General features: G+C 41.5%; 1 protein-coding gene across 2 annotated transcripts in view; it reads right to left on the bottom strand.

Annotated features, from left to right (window-relative positions):
- The window catches only part of col5a3a (collagen, type V, alpha 3a), a 45,654-nt gene that overhangs the window by 8,176 nt on the left and 11,132 nt on the right, over window positions 1-26,346 (bottom strand). Inside the window, exons 4-47 of one of the 2 annotated variants that reach the window (XM_034712347.1) lie at window positions 25,790-25,952; window positions 19,978-20,100; window positions 18,119-18,535; window positions 17,174-17,293; window positions 16,956-17,072; window positions 16,809-16,862; window positions 16,666-16,707; window positions 16,416-16,478; window positions 15,445-15,519; window positions 15,159-15,242; window positions 14,988-15,044; window positions 14,633-14,686; window positions 14,466-14,519; window positions 14,299-14,352; window positions 13,676-13,729; window positions 13,366-13,419; window positions 12,810-12,854; window positions 11,556-11,609; window positions 11,319-11,363; window positions 11,031-11,084; window positions 10,393-10,437; window positions 9,951-10,004; window positions 9,154-9,198; window positions 8,838-8,891; window positions 8,180-8,224; window positions 7,878-7,931; window positions 7,682-7,789; window positions 7,257-7,310; window positions 6,860-6,913; window positions 6,708-6,752; window positions 6,449-6,502; window positions 6,054-6,098; window positions 5,844-5,897; window positions 5,650-5,703; window positions 4,646-4,699; window positions 4,179-4,286; window positions 3,789-3,878; window positions 3,501-3,554; window positions 3,203-3,310; window positions 2,785-2,892; window positions 2,623-2,676; window positions 2,104-2,157; window positions 1,906-2,013; window positions 1,743-1,796 (exon numbers count right to left, since the gene is read on the bottom strand). In XM_034712347.1, coding sequence (XP_034568238.1) covers window positions 1,743-1,796; window positions 1,906-2,013; window positions 2,104-2,157; window positions 2,623-2,676; window positions 2,785-2,892; window positions 3,203-3,310; window positions 3,501-3,554; window positions 3,789-3,878; window positions 4,179-4,286; window positions 4,646-4,699; window positions 5,650-5,703; window positions 5,844-5,897; window positions 6,054-6,098; window positions 6,449-6,502; window positions 6,708-6,752; window positions 6,860-6,913; window positions 7,257-7,310; window positions 7,682-7,789; window positions 7,878-7,931; window positions 8,180-8,224; window positions 8,838-8,891; window positions 9,154-9,198; window positions 9,951-10,004; window positions 10,393-10,437; window positions 11,031-11,084; window positions 11,319-11,363; window positions 11,556-11,609; window positions 12,810-12,854; window positions 13,366-13,419; window positions 13,676-13,729; window positions 14,299-14,352; window positions 14,466-14,519; window positions 14,633-14,686; window positions 14,988-15,044; window positions 15,159-15,242; window positions 15,445-15,519; window positions 16,416-16,478; window positions 16,666-16,707; window positions 16,809-16,862; window positions 16,956-17,072; window positions 17,174-17,293; window positions 18,119-18,535; window positions 19,978-20,100; window positions 25,790-25,952 — 3,340 coding nt within the window. The remainder of the gene's footprint in view (window positions 1-1,742; window positions 1,797-1,905; window positions 2,014-2,103; window positions 2,158-2,622; window positions 2,677-2,784; window positions 2,893-3,202; window positions 3,311-3,500; window positions 3,555-3,788; window positions 3,879-4,178; window positions 4,287-4,645; window positions 4,700-5,649; window positions 5,704-5,843; window positions 5,898-6,053; window positions 6,099-6,448; window positions 6,503-6,707; window positions 6,753-6,859; window positions 6,914-7,256; window positions 7,311-7,681; window positions 7,790-7,877; window positions 7,932-8,179; window positions 8,225-8,837; window positions 8,892-9,153; window positions 9,199-9,950; window positions 10,005-10,392; window positions 10,438-11,030; window positions 11,085-11,318; window positions 11,364-11,555; window positions 11,610-12,809; window positions 12,855-13,365; window positions 13,420-13,675; window positions 13,730-14,298; window positions 14,353-14,465; window positions 14,520-14,632; window positions 14,687-14,987; window positions 15,045-15,158; window positions 15,243-15,444; window positions 15,520-16,415; window positions 16,479-16,665; window positions 16,708-16,808; window positions 16,863-16,955; window positions 17,073-17,173; window positions 17,294-18,118; window positions 18,536-19,977; window positions 20,101-25,789; window positions 25,953-26,346) is intronic. The other variant, XM_034712348.1, reaches the window with a different exon arrangement.

The following is a 26,346-nucleotide window of genomic DNA, read 5'->3' as shown; positions in this document are numbered from 1 at the left end:
AACGCTCACACATGAATCAAACTTCCCCACTGAGTGTTGAGCATCTCTCCTCTCCTCTCCTCTCCTCTTTTTTGCTGCTTCTTTCCCTCACTCTCTCTCCCTCTCTCTTTTGTTTTGGTTTCATTCTGATGCATTCCCTCCCTAATCTGGCTGCAGAGTAAAGGGGCTATAGAGAATCTTGTTGAGCGTGTGTTCATGGTTGACAGCGTTGTGAGATGACTGTCACAAAGGAGGATGCTCATTAGACAGCCATGGCTGAGGCTAATCTGATTAGCAGCTGTCACACCGTCTTCCTGCTCACAATTAGTGCCCCGCCTCTTCCTTACACTCCATTGCTCCACTGCCTCCTCTCTGTCACCCTCTCTCTTTTTCTTTTTTTATCTTTTTCTTCCTTTAACACACAGGACCACTCCTTCTTTCTCTGGGACAGTCTGTCTCGGTAATGAATTCAGGGTCTGTATTATCATTCACATTTATCTTAGGAGATCCACCACATGCAGAAAAGATCTGTTGAGATTGTTAAAAGGCTTTCTGTCTTTTCGCACTCATTATATGGATGTAATTGTATAAGATAATAGGAAGACACAGCTAATGCAGACAGACACACTATAGAGATGGGAGGAACAGAAAAAATGACACCAGTTGACTGGAGAGTCTGTAAATACTGTATTTTATAATAGTCAGAAAAATAACCTAGTGTGTCTTACATGCTGTGGTAATGAGGCTGACAAGTTTGCCTGGCATACACTGCTAAGGAGAGCTACTTAGCAGTTAAATGTTATTTGCTTTGACCTAGAGTTCAACCCCGACTAAGTGTAACCATTGTTCAGTTGTTAAAAGTGTCATTATGTCATAACTGTGATTTGTCTGAACTTTATTAAAGACATTAAATTAAATGTTCCTTTTCTAGTGCTCTGACATTTTCACGCTGACTTGCTGGCACAGCTCGCTAGGATACCTACCTGTAGCAGAGAATGGCCAATAATATATGTCAAGCATTTTGCTGCCATTGTTTTGACAAGTTAAGTAGAAAACTCAATTGTTGGCAAAACACAAAGAAACTGCTTTCCTCATTTCCTTGACATGTGAGGCTGATTGTCAGTTGCCTAGAGTTGTTAAAGTTATTACAAAGGAAACAGTCTCTGGGCGGACTACCTAATTGTATTTATCCTAATAGGTTGATTTTATTTTTGTGCAACAGCCTCACACTAGACTGGCCGTAATGATAGTGGGACTCATTAGGAACCTGAGTGAATCAGTCCTCCCCTCAAGATCACTGCCTGAAGTTTGAGGTTTTTTAAATGTAAGAGGTTATTGAAAATTGTTACAAGGATTTGCAAACTTTGTGAAGTGGGTGAGCATTAGGAGGCCAGGCCTGTCCTGGATTAACTCTGTGCTTCCATGCTGCATTTTGTCCCCACCCTTCCCCTCAAGTTACTGTCAGATAATAACTAACACATTTCTCTGTAATCATTAGTGGTGGTTAGTGACATATTAATGCAGAGATTCAAGTTTAAAGAGCTTTACAAATCATAAACAGGGATAATATACCAATACCTACCCAGACCGTGAAAAAACATCAGACAACAGTAAGACAAGTCAAAGTCATAGTTTGGCTCATGCAGTTAAGTATAGAGACATAAAAGGAAATGGAGTGGAGAAGAGAACGGAGGCTGAAACTGACAACCGAAGTGGACCGGGGATGAGTGTTGAACATGCTTATATCGCTAAGCAGTACTCACCATTGCGCCAACATGCCCACTCTCTCCCTTCTCCCCTGGTGGACCTGGCATTCCCTACAAATGTGGATATGGTGATTAATGTGCTCTCAGACATGAAATTGAAAAATATAAATGTGAAATTAATGAAGATACAGGCAGCTCCAAACACAATATTAATCTGTACCTGTAGTCCAGAAGGACCCGATCCCCCCTTAAAGCCTTGTTGTCCTTCATCTCCTTTTTGTCCATTCATTCCCTGCTGCCCACGAGGACCTGGCTCACCATCTGCTCCCTGAAATATTCAGAGACAGTTCAGCTCTGTCACCAATAAACAACCCAAGCAAACTTATTATACAACAGATCTTTTAAATCTGGAACGTACTGGCAGTCCTGGTGGGCCTACTGGGCCTTGAATTCCATAAGGTCCTGGGGGTCCCTGGAAAAGCAGAGTGACAGTTCAATACTACAGACTGTAGAGGACATGATAAAATACATCTGGTTATCATACATAGACTTGTACTTACAAAACCCTTTTCTAGTCTTTCTGACCGCTTTATCTGCTTCACACTGCTCTTCTAATTCACCATTCACACCACATTTAAACACTGATGGCAGAGTATGCTATAGATGGGGATCATCAGCATTAACTCATCTCATTCAATTTGGGGTTCAGTGTCTTGCCAACTGGCATTTGGGAATGCGACTGCAGGAGCTGCAATTGAACAGTCAATCTTCCAATTGAGAGACGACCCACTCTACCAGTGCGCCACAGCCACCCCTTATTTCACTAGGATGCATTGTCCATGCAAAAAGTTATTACAGCGATTAATTATAAGCAGTTAGTCTCCTATTTCCTGCTGATATTGGTTGATGATAAATTTAACATAAAATCCATACTCACAAATTCTCCTTTGTCTCCTTTGCTGCCCTTCTGGCCTGGTCCTCCTGTCTCTCCCTGTGAGGGAAAAAAGCACACATGTAAACATACACGGACACAAACAGGCTAAATCAGCAAGCACTTTACAGCAGCGCTGCAGTACATGCTCACTGAGTGTGTAACTACCTTGTCTCCGTCCTCTCCTGGCGGCCCAAGAGATCCTGCAGATCCTGGCAGTCCTACAGGTCCCAACTCCCCATCATGCCCAGCTGGCCCCACAAGCCCCTTCTCTCCCTTGGGAACAGATGAGAAAACAGCACACTTCTAGCAAATGCTATAATACTTATTATCCTCATATAGCAGCATGACACATTGATTAATGTATCACACCAGGAAGGAACCCAAGAAAGCCTGCTTGATCACATTCATATTTTTTCCCTCCCTTGCTCCTTCTGTGTCCTTTACCTCTCTCCTGCTCTGTGTCTCATAATGACACATTCCAAAGCGAGAGCACATGTTGTTTATCACCTCAACTGGGAGGTGATGGTACAGTATGTGTTAGTACACACCGATGCCTAAGAGACAAAATTAACAATGTTCTTACTGGTTCGCCTTTCTCTCCCATCGGCCCAGCAGGGCCCACCCCACCGGGCCGTCCAGGCTGGCCTATAGCACCTGCTGGCCCAGCAGGTCCCCTCTCTCCTGGTGCACCCTGGAGATAAGAGGAGATAGAGAGGTGAGGTGAGTGTGTCACGTGACTCACTCTTTGATTTGATGTGGTGGTCACGATCACTGATCACCATGGAAACAGCCTGCTGCTTCATAAGTCCTAGTATACTATATACCATAGAAGCTGAACAGAGATCATGAATTGGCAAGAAGCAATTTAAAATCTGACTTACAATGAGTCCTGCAATACCAGGTAGACCCTCTCCTCCTTTCAGACCTGCAGGACCCTGGACAGATAAACACAAGGCATGAAAATAATTTATCATCAGTAAAAACTGAATCTTATGTACAGTTCTGAGGTGAATTAGATACATTTACAATTGCTTTAATAAAGTTCCCATGACACAAAGCACCCTGCAGTGATTTTAAGCAAAATTATGTTTTTATATTAAACTACAATTCTACAGGAATGAATAGCATTGACGATAAGGATAGAAAAGATGAATGGAATTCTGTGTTACCGTTGCGCCAGGGCTCCCTCTGCTCCCTCTGAAGCCTTGAAGCCCAGCGGGGCCACTTTTCCCTGGAGCTCCTGCTGGACCAGGGTCTCCCTGGAAACAGCACATATGCACATATTTGATTAGATTTAAGGCAAGTAGCCAGCAGACAGCAGGCCCTTATTCAGTCATAAACCACACCAACCAGCAGGTCATGCTAAGAAGGAAGCATAATACACTCAACAGCAGAGATTTCCTCAGTTAATTATTAGCAAATTAGAGGATAGGATGAGACCCAGGAGATAAGATATTCCGACAGTGCTGAGAGAGTCCTTGGGCTTTATCTAATCAAACAGTAATAAGGAAATGCTGGTGAGTGATTATGATTTTGACATTATGATGAAGACCACTCACCTTGGAACCCTCCTTTCCAGCAGATCCCGGTAATCCATGCTCACCCGGTGGTCCTGGCGAACCTGGATGGCCTCTATCTCCGGTGGGCCCTGTCTCACCAGATTTGCCCTAAAAATAACCACATTACACAACAACCATTACAAAGCAGCTTTTCACAAGAGTGTACAAGAAGCATATACTGCACTCTGTGTGCAAACTTTGGACAAGACAAATACTTCAATATTCTACAACACGTAAATCTATAAGCACAGACACTTTAAGTATATGTCTGGATATTGTTCCAAAAACATGAGGATTTTGCCAAAATAATGACTGCTCAAATCCACACTGCTACAAAATGTTGTGTTTTCTTCCTTTGCTTTATGCTGCAGACTTCCAACGGGTTTAATGAAAATCAGGCCGAAAGGGTTTAAATAAATACTGCCGACCAACAGTTACACAGCTCAGAAATTAAAGGTTCCTCTTACCTGTGGTCCAACAACCCCTGAGGGGCCGGGGGGTCCATTCTTGCCTTGGAAACCCTGCAGAAAAAAAGTGAGTTTAGTGACCCCTAATCAAGAGTTGAAGCAAAGTCAATAGGATGTCCAGATATCATTGACTGGTGTCTGCATACATGGCATGTTGTTATACTAAACTTAGAATATACCTCTCAAATTGCCATATATTTATTTTTTCCTCCAAAATAATAAAATGTAACTGGCAGGGACAGGGTACAAGGGATGTGTTTGTATGATATACTGAAAATCTTCAAAAGGGTGAACTACCTTGTATGCAGAACAACAGCATTAAAAAGAGTAGGTTCCACCACAACCCTATAGAAGGGATGGTAATACCAGGGATCACCCTCTCTGTGATTTTCTGTCATGGTGTGTTGCCATCATGATTGATTATCTTATGATCAATCATGATGGCGTAGCTCTCTTGGGTGCATGAAAATACAAACAGGTGTTTTTAAATCTCTGCATTCACCGTTGTGATATCTCATGTATGTGAACCGGACATCACAGTGGCATTGACCTTTGGCCACTAACATTAAGCAATTACATTAATAAATGGGACAGGAAGTATAGCTGGTAATGTGCTTTCCAGGTAACTATGATATTGCAGTGAAATACCTTTGCCCCTTTGTCTGAAAACGTCATCACTTTCTAATTTCACCCTATTTAAGATTCTTAAGAAGTCGTCTCATAATAAGTGAATCATTTTTTTAGATATTGCCAAAAACTTTAAGGAGGATCTGTTTGTCCTTGACTATGACAGCAAAATTTTGAGTAGACCATCCTTGAGTACAAGCAGGCCTTTGTGCCAAATCTAAAGATATCCCCTCCGGCTGTGTAAGACACTGCATTTACAAGATATGCTCATTAAAAAACAAACAACCTCACATCAGAATATATCCCTCAATGGCTGATATCCATTTAATGGCGTAGAAATTCCATATGCAAAACTTTATGACACAAAGAAGACTTACTGGCTCCCCTCTCTGGCCTGGATGACCTGGCAATCCATCTTTTCCAGGCGGCCCCTGAAAGAAAAACATTTCCTTACATCTCTGTAATGAATTTACAATAACCAATGGGGTTAGCATTTATTAAAGGACACTTTAAAAACATGTAACATTAAACTACAGTGCAAACACCATGCAGTACATCAAAACTTGCTCACATTAGGCCCTTTAGGTCCTGGTTCTCCGTGTCTTCCTAGGGGTCCTAGAGGACCCTGGAAAATAAATTTACTGAATGTCAAAACACTTTCTCAAAAATGTGTGTTACTTTGCCATTGAAGGTTTATAAAAACAAAAAGCTTATTTTTTATCATGCATTCTTTTTCAGCAACTGTATTTGGATGTTATCCAAGAGTTAACAGTAAGATTACCTGTTCTCCAGGGGATCCTGGGGGGCCTTCCTGCGCAGCAGAACCCTACCAGGGGGACAAGGTGGATAAAGAATATTAAAACACAGTTTCAGAACAAACAGATGAGCCACTTTAACATTTTCAGCTTTCTCTTTGTCAGAAAATGCTAAGCTATCCCAAAATGCTCTTTGAGGGTGATAGCGTAAACTGAAGCATCTCCTGCCAAACAGTAGCTTCTCACTGCACCAGATGGCCTGTCATCTCCAAGTGAACAGCAACAACCAGTTCCAAGCCGGTCGGCTCAGTCATCCATACTTTATGAGACAGCCAGGTGTGTGTTGATGTGAGTCTGACTGCAGGTGCATTTGTCTTTGTTTACGTCGGGCTCTGTGGGTTTGTGTGTGTTTGTTTCTCACCTTTTCTCCAGGCTTTCCAGTGGGTCCCTTCGCTCCTCTGCCCCCCCGGGCTCCCTATCGGAAAACAAACAAGAGTCTGATTAGCACATGCATAACTCATCTGGAGGTGGAAGATAAACGTCTGGTGATGTGAAAACACTGCAGTGATGTAACAGTCTACCTCCCACACGATGCAGTGAACTGATAGTATCTAATTAGAGCAGCATGAAACAGCTTTATACATGGAATTAAACAGTGTGCAGGCATATCACCCACTTACATTAGGACCTCTTTGGCCACCAGGCCCGCCTTGACCAGCTGGACCCTGCAGTGTAGAGGTAAAAAATGATTCACAACTCCCACCAAGAGAAGGTGATAATTTCAGAAGCACTCAAAATGTGATGTGTGTTAAATTGTCACTATAGTCCTCACCCGTCGTCCTTTCTCTCCAATGACCCCGGCCACACCAGGGAAGCCAAGAGATCCCTGCAGACACACGTAGAGGTTAATCAGCCTCAGCCTTTCATTCATCACCCAATACCCCAATCGTCTCATTAACGCATAATTAACTACTGTATCAAATTAAAGCAAATCTAATCCATGAGCCCAACACAGCTCTACATACACCATTCATCAACATGTAATGAATTGATGTCACTAATGAACTATTAATAAAATAGCCTTCTTTTAATAAGCCATTTATCATGTTTTCTTTTTAATAAGACAGGAAACAGTCCAGGCAGAGACACACATCTAGCTGGTTTAAGCTCTGCTATAGGAACCAGAGGACACATTAACTGATCATCATTGCTCATCAATGCTAAATCACCTTAGGACCTTGTCTTCCTGGGTATCCTGGCAAACCAGGCACGCCAAGTTTACCCTGCAGAGACACAGGCAGAATAAGAGGGGAGGAGGAAATAAAGGAGAGGAATATTAAAAAGAACAGTGCATGAAAACCATTTAATTGGGACTTGTATGACTGAATATGCATGCAACAGGGTGTAACGAGATGTAATAATTGCTAGGTTTTTTAAATCAACGTGTTCTGTATTTTGGGGATTTTATAGACACATTTCTGAAAAATAAAAATAAATAATTTTCAGAACATGTAGCTATAGTACTCTTATAGCTGTAACGCGATTATGCAAGTTGAGAAAATAGTTATGTTATAATTTGATAGCCTATTGGATTCCCATCCCTCCTCTTTTGTGCCATAACCTTGACTTTTATTTAAACCTTTATAAATTGTACCTTCTCGCCTGCTATCCCAAGGGCTCCTGAATCTCCCATGGGTCCTGATTGGCCCTTCAGCCCCTCAGGTCCATCTTCTCCACGAGGACCAGAAACTCCGATATCACCCTAGAAATGACAGCAGTGATTAAACATCCACAAAAACTGAGAAAAAATGTTACTAAGAATTATTGGTTTTATTTTTCGGTGTTCTTACTCTGTCTCCTTTGATGCCCATGTCACCTTTGAACCCAGGGAAACCGTCTTCTCCCTGTGAAGTAATAATTCAATTCAATTTACCACATTATATTTATCCCTGAGGGATGATTCCTGAGGCGAGGATAGCAGAAAGAACATAATATCTAGACATAAAAAACAGTACATGATAAATGAAGAGTGTCAAAGAGAGAAGGAGAATGTGTAGAAGTATCCAATAAAAGCTTTTGAACAATAAATGGCACCATTGCATTGTAATTCATCAACTGTCCAGTTTGACAACAAGAAACAGTAGAGACTTGCCTTCTCTCCTTTGCTCCCCTTTAGACCCCTCACTCCATCTGCTCCCTGTGGAAGGAGAAAAGACAACAAATTCAACAATTGAACATCACTGACAAGCCAAGAAAAAACACTGGTTGAGAGTTTTCCCAGAAATACCCCAACTTAAAAAAATGAAATAATTTCTCGTTGCATGTTGATTTTCTTTTGACCTAACATTGTTCTGTTATCGCGCAAATATTGACCTTACTTTAATTTCATACTGATGATGGCCAACAAAGCCAGACTTCCCCTGAGGGACACTGAGCCAAACTATCAGATAAAACAACAGAAGTGTGAATGTGACAAAAACAAACACTAAGCAGGCCGCCATTTCATGACAGCTACACTTTTGTTCCTCGATTTCAAAAACACACTCAGTCAGAATGGACTGCTCCACACTTAGAGCGCACACACTGCTCTGCTGTATCTGACTCTTTCATTCCCCCCATCTGTCAAATGTTCCTCACTCTGTTGTTAGCAGTCCCCTTGAGAAGCAAGGTGCTTTCCCTCTACCTGTCATCTTTCACTCAAAGACTCAAACAGCTTGTCCGTCACAGGTAGACATACACGCAGAATGAAATGTGCAAGGGAATAAATACCCCAGTGGACATTACACCAGAGATAATAATTTGTGCCTCACCTTGACTCCACGGGTCCCTGGGTACCCGACAGGCCCCTGAGCACCTGGTAAACCCTACATTTAAAAAAAGAAAAACAACTTTAGCAAGACAGCAGCTAGCATTTTTCTTTGTATGGCTAATGTATTTAACCTTAGCAATTTAAAGTAGAAGATGCTGCTGGCTCTAATGAGAAAAAACACTTGTAAAATAAAATTGATAGCACTTTAAGAGCCCAACTAGCATTTGCATTATTTCAACCTTAAGTCAATGAGTGCATGGTTACATCACATTTTAAGAAACAGTATTATATTGACACCCATTTACACAGTTACCCACTTGAATGCCTTTTTCTCCAGTGGGGCCCTCTCTTCCTGGGTGACCCTAAAAAGGAAAAAACATGAAACGGATTAATTAAACACTGCTGTAAATAGATCATAATTGTATCACTTCTTTATGAAAATGTCTGAATACAACCCATTAAAAAGAGAAAACACCAGCAGCACTGAGACTGTGGAGCATAAATATCACAAAGCATTGAAGAACAGCACACAGAGCATCAAGAGGAACTCATTTAAATGTATCTGACTGGACTGTTTGATTGGTTCTTGGAGATGATAAAAAACATGCTGTATAAAGATTTTTCATTTTTTTATACAGCCGGATATTCATTCCTAATATTCTGTGTGAAGCCCCCTAGTGACCACAAAAGGAGAAGGTTGGAGAATTTAATATCCTTGCTTTTATTTTGAAAGTTCTGTACTGGAGGTACATCATCCTGTACTGAAGATGTTGGCTGTCTTGGTCTAATTCTATTTGCCAAAAAACTACCAAGTCCCTGTCATTGGGCGTATAGCTTTTTTTTTTTTTTTTTTTATGAAGTTAATCATTTGTTAATCATTTTTACTACTCTGGAAAAAATATTAAAGCTCCCCCTCAGCTGATCATGAATCTGTTGATACTGAGCTATCATATGCATTCAGTCCTGAGCTGACGGATGGTAAAGCAGCAGCACACTCTCCTCTTATTTATATGTAGATAGATACTCCATGTGCAGGGGCATGGATGCATGATGCTGTTTTGTGTGTGTTTGTGTTAATGCATGCATTATTGCACTTGTGTGCCTGTGTGCTTACAGTAGGGCCATCAATGCCTGGTAGTCCCTGCATGCCTTGTTTCCCCTGGGGACCCTGTAAAGGAGAAAAAAGCATGAATACAGGAGTTAAGCTTTAGATGTGATGCAGATTTTGCTTCAACTTATGGCTAAAATACCACATTTCCTATGCTGCAGCCCCTCTACTAAAGACACTGCATTCATGACGAGGTCAGCTTTTTACTCCTTTTATCAGTCTCATCAACATCATGATGAGCACAGGCCAATGCCGTCTCTAGTGTCTGTTGTGCCTGTGTGTGTTTCTTGTGTATTGATTTCCTGTCCAGCCCTGTCTCGTCTGAACAGGAGCCAGAAGTGCTCGGGTCGTACTCTGCAGCTCAACGGACTTCCCCTGGGTATGTGATGACAGGGGTCACAAGGTCACAGCTTTAATTCTGAAATTAAGTGAGAGACATGCTACCTACCTTCTCTCCCGGCACTCCAATGGGACCCTGAGGACCAGGCAAGCCCTGAACCAGAACAAAGCATCAATCAGGCTAAGTGTCACAAGATCAAGAGAAAGCTGGGAGCTTAGGTTTCACTGAAGTCTTGGAGTTATGAGTATTTGGTTGGTGTTTTCGTAGCATTGATAAAGAGTAAATGCATTTATCTTTGTATTGAGCAGGGGGATTGGATGTATTGGGCAGGGACGCTGAAAAGATGATTCAATCTTTCTGTATATGACTCTAAAGACTCTGGCAGTTTCGAAATGACACATTGGGTGAAAGCTTTTATTTCCAAAAATTCTATTTTCATGAAAATTAAAACACCCTTATATCCTGAATACACTTTAGTGCCATGCAGGTTGATTATTAAAAGGGTTTTATTTGCTTAAAAAGTCTGAGAATTTACTAAAACCATAAAAGGACAAGCAAACCCTCAGTTTTCAAGCCACAGAAACATAATATACAAAATAAAGTATCTGTGAGAGGGGGTTTAATTAAAGTGTGAGCATGCAAATGGTGTAAAGTCAAATGCAAATGTTGTGCCTGAAGCATGACTGTAATGAATGTGGAGGGTAAGTGAGCTCTAACTGTGACACTTTCTTGTGTTGGTACGGTACCTGAACTCCCGGATTTCCCTGTTGGCCTGGGGGCCCGATGTCTCCAGCTTGACCCTGAAAAACACAAGTACCGATAATCACAACTTCACATGATCTTTGTCATGAGCCCATCATTACATGCTTACAGGTTAAATGGAAGACCACTTTAAGCCACTACAGTTTCCGACATCACTTCAAAACACACTGTTACCCACATATCATTTAGTTTTACCACTTTGAGCGTATTTAAGTATTTTGAAGGCTCCTTTGAAGTATAATAATGTGTTTATTGAAGGTGGCAGCACTTACCACGTTGCCCTTTGGCCCTTGAGCTCCATCAGTGCCAGTTATACCCTGACAAGAAAAGCAAATATAAAAAACATCACAAAAATGCGTGATATGTTAGAACTGGATCAAAAAGAGAGAGTTCAACAGCTCCCTGAATTATCCCCAATGACATACTGATTATGGATCAAGTAAAGAACCAATGGTAGATCTCAAAAGACAGATATCTCTGATTCTGTAATCAAGACATTGTTGACTCACCGTTTGGCCAGGTGGGCCAGGTGCCCCCCTTGGTCCGACAAGACCCCGAGGACCCTGGAGACAAAACACAGCAAATAGTCAGCAGGTAGCCTGAATTCATGATGAGGTGGGGTGTGTGTGGAATACTAAATCATACATCGGAACCAAGGAGGGGGCTAAAAAACAGGGAGAGACAAAATATATTTTAGTGTGTGTGGGCGCATCTGGTGTGTATGTGGTAGCCTCGGAGACTGCGCAAGCCTGTATTTGCGAGCTCTGTTTTTGTCAGCCTCCCTCTTTGTAGGCTGGCCAAGCCACCTGTTCCAAAGCCACATCTGTGATCTCCTGGGAAGTGATTGATATGGAAATATAATCATTCGGGCCAGGATTTTATCTCTTCCCTCTCCGGCTCCCTCTCTTTCCTCTTTCCATCTCTCTTATCTCTCCCACCACCAACCAAATTTTAGTCTTACGTTTGTCTCTCCCTGTCTCACTTCTCCCATCGCTTCCTCTCTCGCCTCAAAAACAGGCAACTCCTTTCCCTTCCTGCATCTTTGTAGTTAAACACAGCTTTCCTAACAAGTCTTATGGCAATCTATTTCTTCCTGCAGTGGGTGATCCATTTGGAGGGACAGAAACCCCACAGAGCCTCAGCCTCGCCTACTGGGAGAGAGATAGAGTGCGAGACAAAACCAATCAACCAGTGTTCACCCCCAGAGATACACAGAAAATAACAGATCTTAAGGTCTTTGTGTGTGCTCACAGATCCAAAGTTACATCACAGGAAGTATCTCTGTGACAGGTTTTTGTATAGAGTACATGAGCATGCTTTACAATTGTTTATGTTTGTGTACACCTTCTTCCTCTGACTTTTTCTACCTTTATGCTAGGTTGAACACTGTGCAGAGTGCATTAATAAGGTTTGAACATCCTAGCTTTTTTTATCTGTGATAAATAATTAAATATTTAGCAGTGTTTCATTTGTGTTTCTACATGAGCAGTATGAACTGAAGAAGTTGTACTCATGTAAGTTCTTCTGTAAGACTTTGGCAGCAACTTCAGCTGGAGCTTAAATCCAGTGATCTCTCCAAATCCCCTTAGGGGTTCTCTCAGAAATCTTTTGTTTCAGTGATTTTACACTAAGAATGAGGTTTTTGTGAAAGGATACTTTTTAAAATCCAAAGCACAGACTTTATCAATACATTTCCTTAAGGTTTTTTTTAATGTGTGTACATGATGACTTAGTATCATATTCATCCAAATGTGGTTACTCACGGGTTCGCCTGGTTGCCCTCTTGGCCCCAGTGGACCATCAGATCCCTATAATAACAAAGAGGCAAACAGATTCATCACATAAAACTCATGCGGTCTTCCACTTAATCCCTAGGCATGGAAACATTCATATCCCCACAGACATAATCTGTGAAAATAGCTCATTAAACAAATTTGCTGCCTGACAGATAAGGCTCAACTATCTTCGAGCAAAGACTAATAGACTGCTCTCAGAACTTACCCTCCCGCATGGATTGATACCATCTTGACGGTGCTTCTATCTTTCATGTTTTCAATTCCATGTGAGCAATGCACTGATTTGCTTTCATGTCTTTTGCAAGCTTTGAGAACAGTGCAGCAGAATCAGAAATTTCAAGAGTTTATGAATTAATTTCATTAAAGGCCTTCTTGATCTGTGAGGCTTTAACATCTGAATGGTTTTTAGAACTGATTCACTGATCTGGAAAGACTTTTCCTTTTAACCTTGCAAAATGGAAAAGTAAGTATAACAAAGCACTGCTGCAGGTTGTGTTTTCTGATGTAAGTACTGTGCACTCACCTTTTCTCCTGGCTCTCCAAAGGGCCCATGAGGACCAGGCTTTCCTCTGTCCCCCTACAAGATAAAAGCATTAGCAACAAGCCTTGAGATATTTAGGACCTTTCTGTTTGTAGCAGAGCAATATCAACCAAATGCTTTTTGTTGTAAGCTGGCATTGCAGAAATCTCAATAATCAGCAAGATCGTAATATGCAAATAAACATCTGCTGTATGATGTGTGTGAGGTATTTATGCATGCTCTGCTGGTGTGTTGGGGGCTGAATGACTAAATTAATACAGTTACTTAGTCTAAGTCACCAAATTTAACTCACTTTGTGTCCCTTGTTTCCTGGGAGACCTGGCAGGCCGTCAAAACCCCTGTCACCCTGAAAAGTAATAGAGAAGCAAGTGCATTAAACCCTGAAGCCACACACATACGGTAATGTGTAAACATTAGCGGAATTATAGCGAAAGTCTCCCCTGGCAGAACCTCCCATCTGCTCTGAGTGTGTGACGGGGAGAGGGGGCTTTCACATTAGCTGTAGGTCTGCTGAAAATGCTGCTTTGACTGATAAATACTCTGCTGTTCTGTCAGAACAGGCAACAAGGGAGCCTGATTTATTTACTAAGCTCTTCATGCAGCTTTTAGGTATTGAGTTGCCTCGTTGTCAATACATATAATAAGCTGGGGGCTGCTGGATACCTAAAGGCTTACTTTTGCAAGTGGAGTTTGTCATCGTATGAGACCTCACTGCCTGAACACATGGGTTATTGCTGTGGTCATGGATACTGGAAACTTAACATTAAACATCAGTCACATTGTCTCAAAAATATGCAAATGTTCATGTACAGAAATAATTTGTAGGAAAAAGAAATCCATGGTTTTTTTGGGCTGCTGAACTAGTTGAAATTATCAGTACTTCACACCACTGCAGAGAAACATCAAAGAGATTACCTTAGCGCCTGTTTCACCTGGAGCTCCACGACCTCCATTCACTCCTGCACGCCCCTATAAGAAGCAGGATTTACTCAAACTAGGTTTGGTTTATATATTGCTTTCAACACAAAATGTAGAAACAGAGGTTTTTATTGTTGACTCTTGTACTACCAGAGATATCTTACCCTCTTTCCCAGCTTTCCATTGATTCCTGCAGGACCAGGCAACCCGCGGGGCCCCTTAAGAGACACAAGAACAAGGAACATGAAAAGGTGAAAGAGGAAGTGTAACAAAAAATGAACATTTTAACTATTAAAGAGTGGTAATGTGCTGAATGAGTGTCTGATCTTACAGAAGGGCCACTGTCTCCACTGCTTCCTTTGAGCCCGGTGGAACCTGGAGCACCCTGCAAAATAACGACAATACATGATGTAAAGGATCTGTTTAACTTTTCACTCAATGGTTGCACTAAACAAACACATGTAAATGAGCCAACAGCAAATCATTTTAAAATTCTACTCACTTTTGCAACCCTGTAGTGATTTCACAATCACAACAAATTGGACATATTGAGCATGCATACTGATGAGATTACGATGGGAAGAGGAGAGTCGGGGTTATGTCTGGTCAGACTGAACGTGAAGTTAAGACAAAAGTTGCAGGAGTGCTGGAGGCAAATTTAGTAAAGGTCAGAGACTGTGTCTTACCAGAGGTCCGGGTCGCCCTGTGAGACCCATCGAACCTGGAGGCCCCTTCAGTGACAGCTGAAAGAAAACAAAACTTAGTGCTTTATGAATGCTGGAGATGGACACCAAGGAATTATTATTTTTTTTATTTATATTTAATCATCATCACACAACAAGTGATGATTATTCTACCTTGGTCTGTTGTAGGATAGCTTGAGCCTGAGCTTCTAGGGGAGATACCACTGGTCCTTTCTGGGAATCACCTCCATACTGGAACTGGAGTTAAGACAAAGAGAAATCAGTCCCCACTGCAGGATTCCCCAAATGTAAATGAAGTTCAATCACATAGCCCCCCCTTGTGGTCATACCAGTATTCAACACTGGGAGATGGTTTGCTCTGTGTGTGTGTATTGTGTTAGTGTGTATATATATGTGTGTAGTGTGTTTAAGAAAGCATGAGTGTAATCTAAGGTTTTACTGGTAGCATCAAAAGGGTTCCTGGGGGGCCTGGAATCCCATCAACCCCTGCAAGACCAGGACGTCCTGGGGGACCCTGAAAAGAGAGGACACAGTAAGGGGTAAGCATCTGCTATGGTGTGAATTATAGTGTGTGTTTCTTTGTGTATGTGTTTGTGAGAGTGCTTGTATGTGTGTGAGAGAGCGATACAGTAACAAAGAGAAAGAAATAAATAAAAAGTGAGACTTGTTGGAAAGGAGCGCTACAGTCTAATCACTAAAAAAAAAAACATTTGCTCTGTTTCAGCTTAACATATCACATGCACACATAACCTTACCTCCTGTTTACACACAGTTAATTCATATATATATATATTCAAGCAATTCATGTAAGGTTGCATTGAGTCCTAAAGATTGTGATCATCAGATTACAGCTGGTGTAATCTAGAAAGTATTCTATATGTTATGTTAAACATCTTTAAGTGATCACAGTTTCCTCAAATTCCAACTCTATAAAATAAATAAAAACAAATAAAATAAAGGTTTGTTTGTTTTATGTGCTGAACCTGAAATGCACAAAGCAACTAACTAAAGGGTGTTAATGACGAAAGGTTGATGTTTCTGTAAGCCAGATCCTTCTGCTTACTAATAAACTACCATCAACATCTTTGCCAAGCAAAATGACAAAAATCATCAACAACTGTCAGAGCATCTGTCAGTGTGTGTGCGTCTGCGTGTGTGTGTTGGAGTCGGTTCAATTTTGATGAATCATGGACTAATACATTTGGTTGAGCTATCACACACAGAAGAAAATCAGGTCAAGCATGTATGAGTCAGCATCCGGCCCCAAAGTCCAGCAGGTTCAGTTCAGGACTGCACCAGAACATTGTAATCCCACAGACTTTTTTTAATTTGGGGTAGCTAAGTCCAAGCTGAAGGGGTCAAACTGGGATTGAACTACCCCAGTGAGTCCAGGACGAGGCGTACACTCACCATTTCACCAGGATCTCCTCTGGGTCCTGGAGGGCCTGTCGGTCCAGCTGGGCCTGCAAGCCCCTATGAGGAAAACATTCAAAAAAACACTGATTAGCATGCATTTGTAGTTGTCTTCCTCACCAGATTCTAACCGTCTACATGATTGTCAGGGACCTATCCGTCAATGTGGATTCAAATTGAAGCATCATGTTGCACTGAAAAACACAGGGTTGCATTTTTCTTTGCTTTCAGACAGTGGTTGACTTACCTGTGGCCCTTGTACACCTGGAGGTCCTTCCACTAATGTACCCTACAACAAGCACAAGGAATGGCATGTACATTAGGAGACTATCAAACCATTTCCATAATCATATCAAAAGCTATCAGACTTCATTGCCTCGAGCTGCTCACCGGCTCAATAATAGCAGGCTCTCCCTTCTGGCCTTTCTCTGCTCTGCGGCCAGCCTGAGGAGGAGAAACACATGAATAGAACACTCGACACAAGTCTGTTAAAGAGCTGACCATTCACTTGATATCAGAGTCCACTTTGAAATGTACCTCTCCTTCCCACGTCTGTGCTCTTTCCCGCTCTGCAAAGCCGTAGCCATCTTCATAGATTTCATACTCTTCATAGGACGACTCTGTGTCATTCCTGTAATCTTCATATTCAAGAGTCTGTAAAGGAAAAAACCAGTGACGGCTGTAGTAAATAAAAACAACCCCTAAGTATTTCAGTGCTGAGGTGAAGACACTTGATGGATCTGCTTTTAACCTACCTCATATTCAGTAACATTTTGACCCACTGTTACCGTGGAAACAGAGAGATCATCATAGAGGTCTGCAAAAAGGTCATCGCCATACTCCTCCACCACTGGCTTCTTCACTGGCTTGCTCTCCTGCAGGCCAATGAACAGGCGTAAATGAGTCATAGCAAAGGTTAACCAGGGGACACTGAGCATGTCTCATTAGCGCCCAGCACTGTCAAGTAAATACACACTTTGTAATGCACAATATGAATGTTAGCATAACAGGTGGTTTTCGTGGGAAAGTGATGATTATCCAGGCTACAGGTTGACAGGTGTGCAAGTTAATTGCAGTGCAAGAATGCAATTCGCTGATGGACTACATCACATTCATGTGGCGGTGCGGCACAGACTGCGACAGCTACATAAACAACATAAGCGGGAAAATTAGTTCACTTGGTGAGAAAGCAAATTATAAACATGAAGGAGACAAACAAACAGTCCATGTTTGTTGGTGTAGCGAGTTAAAAATGTATATATTTTTAAATAAACAATTTACAATTTTGGCATATTCATAAAGCATATGTTGTATTAATTAGATTGCATTTGAGCACAGTAATCATCTAGATTGAACTGTGAAACAAATACCCATTCTGCAGGCTGGCATTCAGAAAGACATTAACAGTCTTTACTGTGCATAGCTTTTCCAATATATGGTTTTACATATCATACCTCATGCGTATAGAGCTACAAAGGCAATAGCAAAGTTACTCAAATTCTCAAATTTAAAATGCATTCTTCATGTTTTGTGGTAGGGATGTAGTAGGCGGTGATTAGGATGGTGCAGGTTAGTGGTGGTGGCAGTAAGAAGGTAAGAGGTGCTCTCTACAGTTAGGAGGTATGAAGGAGTGATTGGTTAGAGTTGCAAATGGCATGGGGGGTTTGAAGTGGAGGGAATCTACAGAGAAACATGTCTACCTCCTCGGTAACCTCTGATAAAGGCAACGCACTGGGCACCACTGTGGGGGCCTCAGTTGAAGAGTCAGGTTCATGTGTGGGCATCACCATGTGGGTCTTGTCTTCAGAGACTTCAGTGGGGATGATAGTTTCTAGGGTGCTCTCAAAATCAGGCATCACTGTGGACCTAAAAGGTTCCTGGGAAAGGTACTCAGGCAGTGTTGTTGAAACCCTGAGGAAGCCATCCTCAAGAGCCCCCTCTTCGTGTTTTTTCTTTCTGGATCCCTTCTTGCCCTTGCCTTTGCGTTTGCCTTTTCCTTTAGAGCCCTTGTCCCTCCTCTTTTTGTTCTTTTTGCCCTTACTATCCATTTCAGACTGCTCCTGTGGTTCACTGGGCTGGTCACGTTGCATCATGGCATCAGCACCAAGTTGAGTGTTCTTTTATGAAAAAGGGAGTGCAGGATGAGGAAAGAACATAAACACCATGTGAATGACAATAGAAGAAAAGAAGAAGTAAAGTGATGCAAACAGGTCCCATGTTACCCTCACAGGACTGAATACCTACTTAGATTCCCACTGGGCTGTTAAAAACCTAAAGCAAACATGAAATGAGAAAGGGCAAGCAAATGTGGGGTTGTTTTCACTCAGTCAAAGTAGAGGGCATATTTGTTTGTGGGGTCAGAGGTCACCTTGTCTTAAGTTCTACTGAGGTGCTAATTCTCAGTATGTTCTGGCAAACAACAAATACAGGATGAGTCATCCTGCAGAGAGATTCCCATTGCATGTCAGTGATACGACTGGCCTGTGCCTGAAAACGACGCTGAAGGCCCGGTCTGTTAAAGATATCAGTGATGTGATTTAGATCCACTTGTAAACAAGGTCAGTGTGTAAGAGAGAATGATGGGAAGTAGGTCAGTGGGGGGACAGATGTTGACATGTTCTGGATACAGAGCTCATTGCTCAGCTGTTATTATAAAATCCAGCTGGGGGACAATCCAAATGGCTGCACGCTACCATTGAGGAACCCTCTCTTGGGCATAATCAATAATCAGGGTGCACACAGTTGTGAGCAGACTCATGGTGCACATATACGGGTGTATGCATGTGGCATACAAAGATAAAGCAGACATAAAACATTTAGTTTACGCTGTGTATTCCTGAAAGCTCAACCATACACAAACACATATATGCACACACATTTCTCCCTTCCTTCTTATCACTTTCTTTCACACACAACCATACAAATCATTTATATCAATGATTGATTCAATAACTTTATGAATGCCCTGAGGAAGGAAGAGGCATATTATATCATGTCAGAATTATCAGCTCTTCGCTCTGTGAGTTTGTCTCTGAGCGTGCGTCCTGAACCTGACCCTAAGAATGCTCCACTGTTGGCAGCATTTGAAAGAAGATACTTCTCTTTTGACTGATGGCCTTTTCCTCCTTAATCTCTCAAGTCTCTTTTTGCAAACACTCAACACACTTGCACTGTACTCAGACCTTTCCACTGCTGAGGCTGTTGTTGCTTGTAAATCATACAGGTCTTCAGGCATGTACTGTTGGTTAATTGATAGGCATGCTTTTGCTTCATCTTCTGGTTGGTTGTGGAGCAAGCTCATTTAAGTGTTACGTAAAGAACAGGGTAATGTTTTAACAGGCGTACTAGAAATAGAAGCTCCTCATGTTGCCTTAGACGTCTTATAAAACACAGAGCCTCCCAGGGATCACTTAGTGACAAATAAGACAGAATTTAGATGTATTGGCCTTTCTCAACCTTTGCTTGACCCAGAGCAATAATTCATTAGATGAACCAGCAAAGAAGACTTTGTGTGATTTTTATCTTGTAGGCATTGACTCATGGTGGCAGCAGTACTGACCTCCTTCAGCTCCAGGGCTATGTTGTTGTAGGGCAAAGCAGAGTCACAGTCTGGTATGTAGTTAACACAGTAGCTGGCAGCAGCTTGGGGATCCTTGAGAATCAGTAGTTGCTGTATTTCTCCCTGAAATTACCCAGAAAAACAGACAGAAGCACAAACAAATGTCATGTTATACAGCCAGAAATATAGGAAGAGCAGAATTATCATCCTGACAGAAACATACAGCAGCTGCTACTGCACAGTGAAAACACATTTCAAGATCAGGAGACTAAACCTGTATCAATACACCTATTAAACGGCACACACAATGAGAGCAACAAAACTGTCTGCATACCTAGATGTTAAGTGATCTGTTGTGCATCATCAAACTGTCACCTCTGGTAAAATTGCTACAGACTACTGTGTTATTGTTTTCCCTTAACCGCGGGAGAGCTCTCATTGTGTTCATGAAACAGTCAAATAGCTCTCTCTCACCCCCTTGTCAGGACCTTTCACTTCCCATCCCACCCTGCAGGCGCAGGCAGTGTGTACACACAAACATGCACAGAGACAGCACTGCTGCACCCTGCAGCACTCAGCCAAAGGCCTCTGTTAACCTTAATTGCCTTCCAGTTCACATCACTCTTGTCTTCTGTGCACATTATATCAATCCAAACCAGGTATTGCACTATGTAAATTGCTTCTGTATTAATTTCTCATTAAAGTACATAAATTGTTTATAAAGCAGAATACCAAACAATCGTTTTCAAACACTTGAATCTGTTATTTCGTTCCAAAAGATTAATACTATAAGACAAAGGACAACAAGATAAAACATTTTTTCCAAAACTCAAATATAAATATATTTATATTATATTTATTTTTAATAAAGCATATCTAACAGATTCACTTGAAGTGAAAATAAATGTGTACTGCAGTGCTCACTAGCTCTGAGAAATGAGTCAGAAAGTAATTCAATATAAACAAAATGAAGGCAGCCCCACAGCACAGTGTTTGACAAGGTTTAGATTAGATTGGTGAAAAGGATCTATGTAACTGACAGGCCATTGCAACATATTGCCGGGTAAAATATAACCCAGGGACAGCCGTGCAATGATTTGTGATATATCAAGTCTGATTAACCGCTGGATGTTGTGGTGATTATATTTCCATTGTAATCTCTTTAATTAGGCTTAAGTGGCCAGAGGTGGAGTAAATCAAAACACATTTTTCTCCTATACCCACCACCAGCTCATGTGTCCCCCAATACAGTTTAAATCATTCCTTATCATCCATGAATCTATAAGCAAAGTCTGAGTCGGCATACAAATGAAAAAAAAACATGGAAACCATTATCTATATGATAGTACATCAAACATGAAAGGAGTTGTTATCCACTTATTCTTTTTTCTTCTTTTTTGGCCAAAAGCCAAATTAAATTATTGCACTTTAAGGTGACAGACAGAGAGAAAGAGCAAGAGAAAGCCAACAGCCAGTTAATCCAATCTAATCCAATCTCAATTTAAGATCAAAGCCAACACTTTCACACAGAACTTTCCCACTTTCTCTTGCCCAGCAGGGGCTGTCTTCTCTGGGAACCCACTGAGAGTAAAGTTTGCCCAAATTTATGTGTTTGCTACTTTTTCCCATTTAGGACAGGACAAGGACATCTGAAGAGGATATTTCAGGACATGCTGAAAAGGAAAACACATCAGCTGAATCCACAAATTTCACATTTGTCCAGCACAAGGTCACACAAGTCTTTGTTGGCAGAGGAGGATGACCTCTGTGTTCTCTCCAGTGGTCTGTAATAAGGTGCGTGGGGCCAGCTAGCCAAGATTCATATTACCTCACCAAATCACAACGAACTAGACCATATATGACAAGCTTCTTATTCATATCCAGTGCCTTAACTACATTACAATCTGTCTTGCATGAGTCACAACTGTGGTCAAAGGAGGAACAAACCTACAACAAAGTCACACTGATGAAACAGCTCTTTGATGCTTGTAGTTGTTAATTTGAGTACAACAGATGCTGGAAACTAAGCAACATCTGAAAAACATCAGATACAAGTCATTACCAAGACAAAATAGAACTTAAAGGGACATTGACTGGTTTAATGTGCGTGTTCGATTTGTGTGGTAAATCGACGGGGTTGCAAAACATTCAAATAAAGCAGCCCTTTAATGATATGCTTGACAAGTCATGGTTTCAACATGCCTGCAACAGCAAGCCAAAAACATTTCCTATTTCCAGAACTAGTCCAGACAGAAAGGGTCTGAATTTCCATACAAATAAATGCTGGGCTGGATCTTATCTAAGCAGTCAGGGTGTTGGAGGAACACACATGCAGGGCAAACAGCGGCCAAGAAGCAACACCACCAGTCTTGAGGACAGTTTTGTGTTTGCTTTACTGCAACTGAAAGCAAAGCGCTGAATTTGAACACCATACTCTTGTAGACAATCTGGAAGCAATAGAGGCATTAGTGGCTGACCACAGTCCCAAGGCTCCCACGCTGAGCTCCCACACTGGGAGAACTGGGCCGGAACACTGGCCTCCTCCCACAGAACCAGGGCCTGGGAACAGAGGCCCCGAGGTCAGCCTGCTTAATTTCTTCCCCCTGGTACCAGCCTCACCCGAGGTATACAACACTGGTGCTTAAATATAGATGGAAATATTGACCTTACATACTTAATGCTGAGTAATAATTTACCATTTAGCTGCTCTATAAAAATCTACATATCCATACTCATATTTTGACTGAACTCAGTGCAAACCACAGACTGTGCATGGCTTGGACTAAAGAATGGATCTAATCACCAGATACTCTTAAGGGTATTAGTATTCACCATAAATACTGCATCATCATCATAACTCTTCACATATGATGATGTATTAGAGCATGGGAATGTTTTTGGAGCAAGGCCTAAGATTAAATGGTCTTCAGTGCTTCTGAAAAGGGGGATTTATTGAGCCCAAAAGGAGACACATTTCTCAACTGAAGTGGGATATAAAGTTATTTAAAAACTGGAATGCCTGTCAGTAAGGGAAGGGTGGAAAGGGAGCTGGGAGTAGCTTATAGCAGGAAGGAAGCAACTGAAGTTCACTTAGTGTATAGGGAAGATAGAATGAAAGTGTGAACAAGGTTAAGAAAGCAGTTATGGACTACACACAGAAAACCCAAAGGCAATACAGGTGGTCAATCGTCGGAACTGAGGACATCCGTTGTCCTCTCAGTAAAGTAAAGGAAGCAGTACTTTCTGTCTATTAGGCCATCAGGGAGTGTTAAACCCCTCCCTGTAGTTCCTTAAACCCTTACAGTTTCCTGTTGCAGACTGCCGGGTATTTTGGGAACACAGAGGTGAACAAGGGTTGGGAAGATGGCCAATTTTCTGAACCTCGGCTGTGCCTTACACCACTGTCCATCTTCCCTTTCCTTCATGCTCCATCGCTCAGCAGATGCAGAGCCTGAGGACATGGCAGGAAGGTGGCTTTAGCTAATCTCTATTTCAGAGAGGAATATGAGGGTAGCCTCAGTGGGACTGACAGTGGAGCATGGGTTGCATATTGTCATATGAAACACACAGAATGACTTATGACAAAAGATTACTGCAGAGGAAAAGAGAATCAGAACCACTTTCAGACCTCAGATTGAATCTATCTGCTCCTCTATTTTTCCAGCATTTTCATATAAACACAGACACATGTCTCTCTGCTAAAGAACTGTTCATCTGCTTTAAATAGCATCTCAACCTCAATTTTTTTAAGTAGATGCATTTGGAATGACTTCAGCAGTATCTGTATACGTGATACATGTTTTCAAGCAGAAGATGAAGCACACACTCAAGTGTCAATCATATTCTCTCTGTCCAAGTACACAGCTGGCTGTTCAGACTCCCATCAACACATCTATAGCCAACAGATGTACACAGACGGATCCAAAAAGCAAAGAGAATGTGTTTTTTTAGGCTTTGCAGTGGAAATGAGGAAGCTGGGCATGTCTGAACAGAGACTTCCCTCCTGCTCACTCTTTCCCAAACACCTTCTCTCTGCTGCTCTGCTTTGTTTCAGCAGGACTTGATTGACAGGAGACCTTTGTCACCGTTTCTTCTTGACCCATGATTTTACTTTTAAGTATTTTCCCTAAGTAGCTTAAAAGACAGGTGAGGGGGGATTCCACAGTATCAAAGGACATTTTTACACTGCTTTTTCCCACTGTTTCACCCACACAACCTGTGTTAAACAGTACTGTGTTAAAACTGTGTTAGGGTATGTGATGCCGGATTCAAGTTATAGAAGGAGCTCAGTTCTATTACATGTGTTTTCAAAGTTTTTTACAGGATTATACATATTTGATAGGTTTGAGATCCTGAAAATAATCTTTTAAAATGTGGACATCAGCACCGCTTGGTTAAGATGTACTTACAGAATCCTTTCACTCAACAAGTGATAAAAATGTTCTAGCAGTGTCAAATCTGAGGAGGTACAGGCATAAGATGAAGAGACAAATTGAGAAAGTAAGTGAGAAAACCTATCTACAAATAGGAATCAAATCAAGGCCATCAGGACATCTCCGACAGTGCCTTTCATATGATTCAGCCTTTATGCACACTATATTGTTTTAGAGATGCCGATCTAGGTGTGTTTGATTTTAAACCTTTATCAGTTGATGTAGTTTGTAAAGCTCTAAAACATATTAACCACAAAAAGGCTGCAGGCCCAGGCAATCTGTATCCTTATATTTTAAAGCTTGCAGCTGATATTATTGCAGTTCCCATTACTCACATCTTTAAAATAAATATTTTATCTGACTCAATCTAAAATTTGGAAAGCTGCAAATACTCTCCCCTTACTTCAAGGTGAAGACCCCTTGGAGTTAAACAACTACAGCCTGATTTCCAAACTATCAGTCTTGGCTAAGATAGTTGAAAGCTGGGTGAATTTATAGTTATATATAAATGGTACTTCCACTAGGCGGCAGTGTGAATTTGTATTGGACACCGTTAGTACCAAAATAAGAGCTTCATAAAGCGATACAGATATCCCAATCATAGTCGGTCAGTACTCACTCCTACGGGTTATAGCCGGACTGCCTGCTGTAAAAATGCTGGATAGGCAGTTTTGGAGGCCACAAAGGGGTTTCACAACCCCTTAAAAGACAGGTGAGGGGGGATTCCACAGTATCAAAGGACACAACCCCTTTGTTTCACAAAAAGTGACTTTTTAAAATTCACTCTACATTTTTATGACGTTCTGGAGCTAAATTTGGAGAATTGTAGCTGTTATTTTCAGTGTGCACAACTTTACAAACGGTGCCCCATAGGAAACCCCATCAAAAAGAGCTAAAACTAAACAAAGTAATCACCTAACTCATTTGAGAGTTCCATACAGAATGTAGTGGCAGAGGCATGTGGTTGTTCTCTTGAAAGCCCACCAAATCAGAATATATTTTTTAAACTGCTCTGATTTCCCATGTTGTGTTGTTATGTTTTTAATTAGTTTGTGTGGCTACTACAGTGGCTAGGTCCGTCTTGTAAAAGTGTTTTTTAATCTTAATGGGACTTCCTTATCAAATAAATGTAAAATAAATGAAGCAATTTCCTCATTCTTAGACTTAATAAAGGCATAATGTCCACACAAATATGACAGTAAAGTCATCATTGTATCTACCTCAATGCAGAAATGTACAGACAAGACTACAGTACAATATGTAGTATGGGAAACCACTGTAAATGGGAAACTGGGTTTTTGAAATTGTAACATTTATGACACCAAAGCAAAATACATAAACTCTCAGAGGCTTCCAGACCTACTGTCATAATGTCCTACCTCAAATACAGACTCATCCAGCAGCCGTGTCCCAAACACGGTGACCCCCTCTGTGCTGATCTCAGCATTGTCCCCTCTCAACAGATCCAGGGTCTCCACCCTCTGACAGTCCAAGTACAGGGTAACAGACTTGTCCTGCACGCTGTAGGCTATCCTGTGCCACCTGAAAGCATAAAAACAAAAGCCAGAATTTACACACAATCTGAGTATTTCGTATCTGAGAGAAGTCTGATCCCCGTAATGCAAAGGGCTGTTTGACACCTATTTCAAGTCAAGCAAAACAGAAGTGCTTTTGAGCCCGAGATTGTGAGGGATTGATTTCTTAACCCCTTTCATCAAGTCAAATCATTGCAGAAAGCTCCACGAGCATCTTATTCCCTTCGAAATCAGTCAAGGTCAACACACAGGCTGAGCTGTATGAATCAGACTGCAACAATTAGAGGCCCGCCTTAGAACTCAAGACCAGTTAAAGGCATACTTGCAGAATTACAATGAGCAGAACAGAGATGGTGAATCTGCTCTATTGAGCCCACTTAAAATACAGTCTGCTGTCAGAA

This window comes from Notolabrus celidotus, chromosome 20 (genome assembly GCF_009762535.1).
Source record: "Notolabrus celidotus isolate fNotCel1 chromosome 20, fNotCel1.pri, whole genome shotgun sequence".
In the NCBI taxonomy this organism is placed as follows: domain Eukaryota; kingdom Metazoa; phylum Chordata; class Actinopteri; order Labriformes; family Labridae; genus Notolabrus; species Notolabrus celidotus.
Note: the sequence above shows the minus strand (reverse complement) of the source record. Positions and strands in the feature narration are given on the sequence as shown.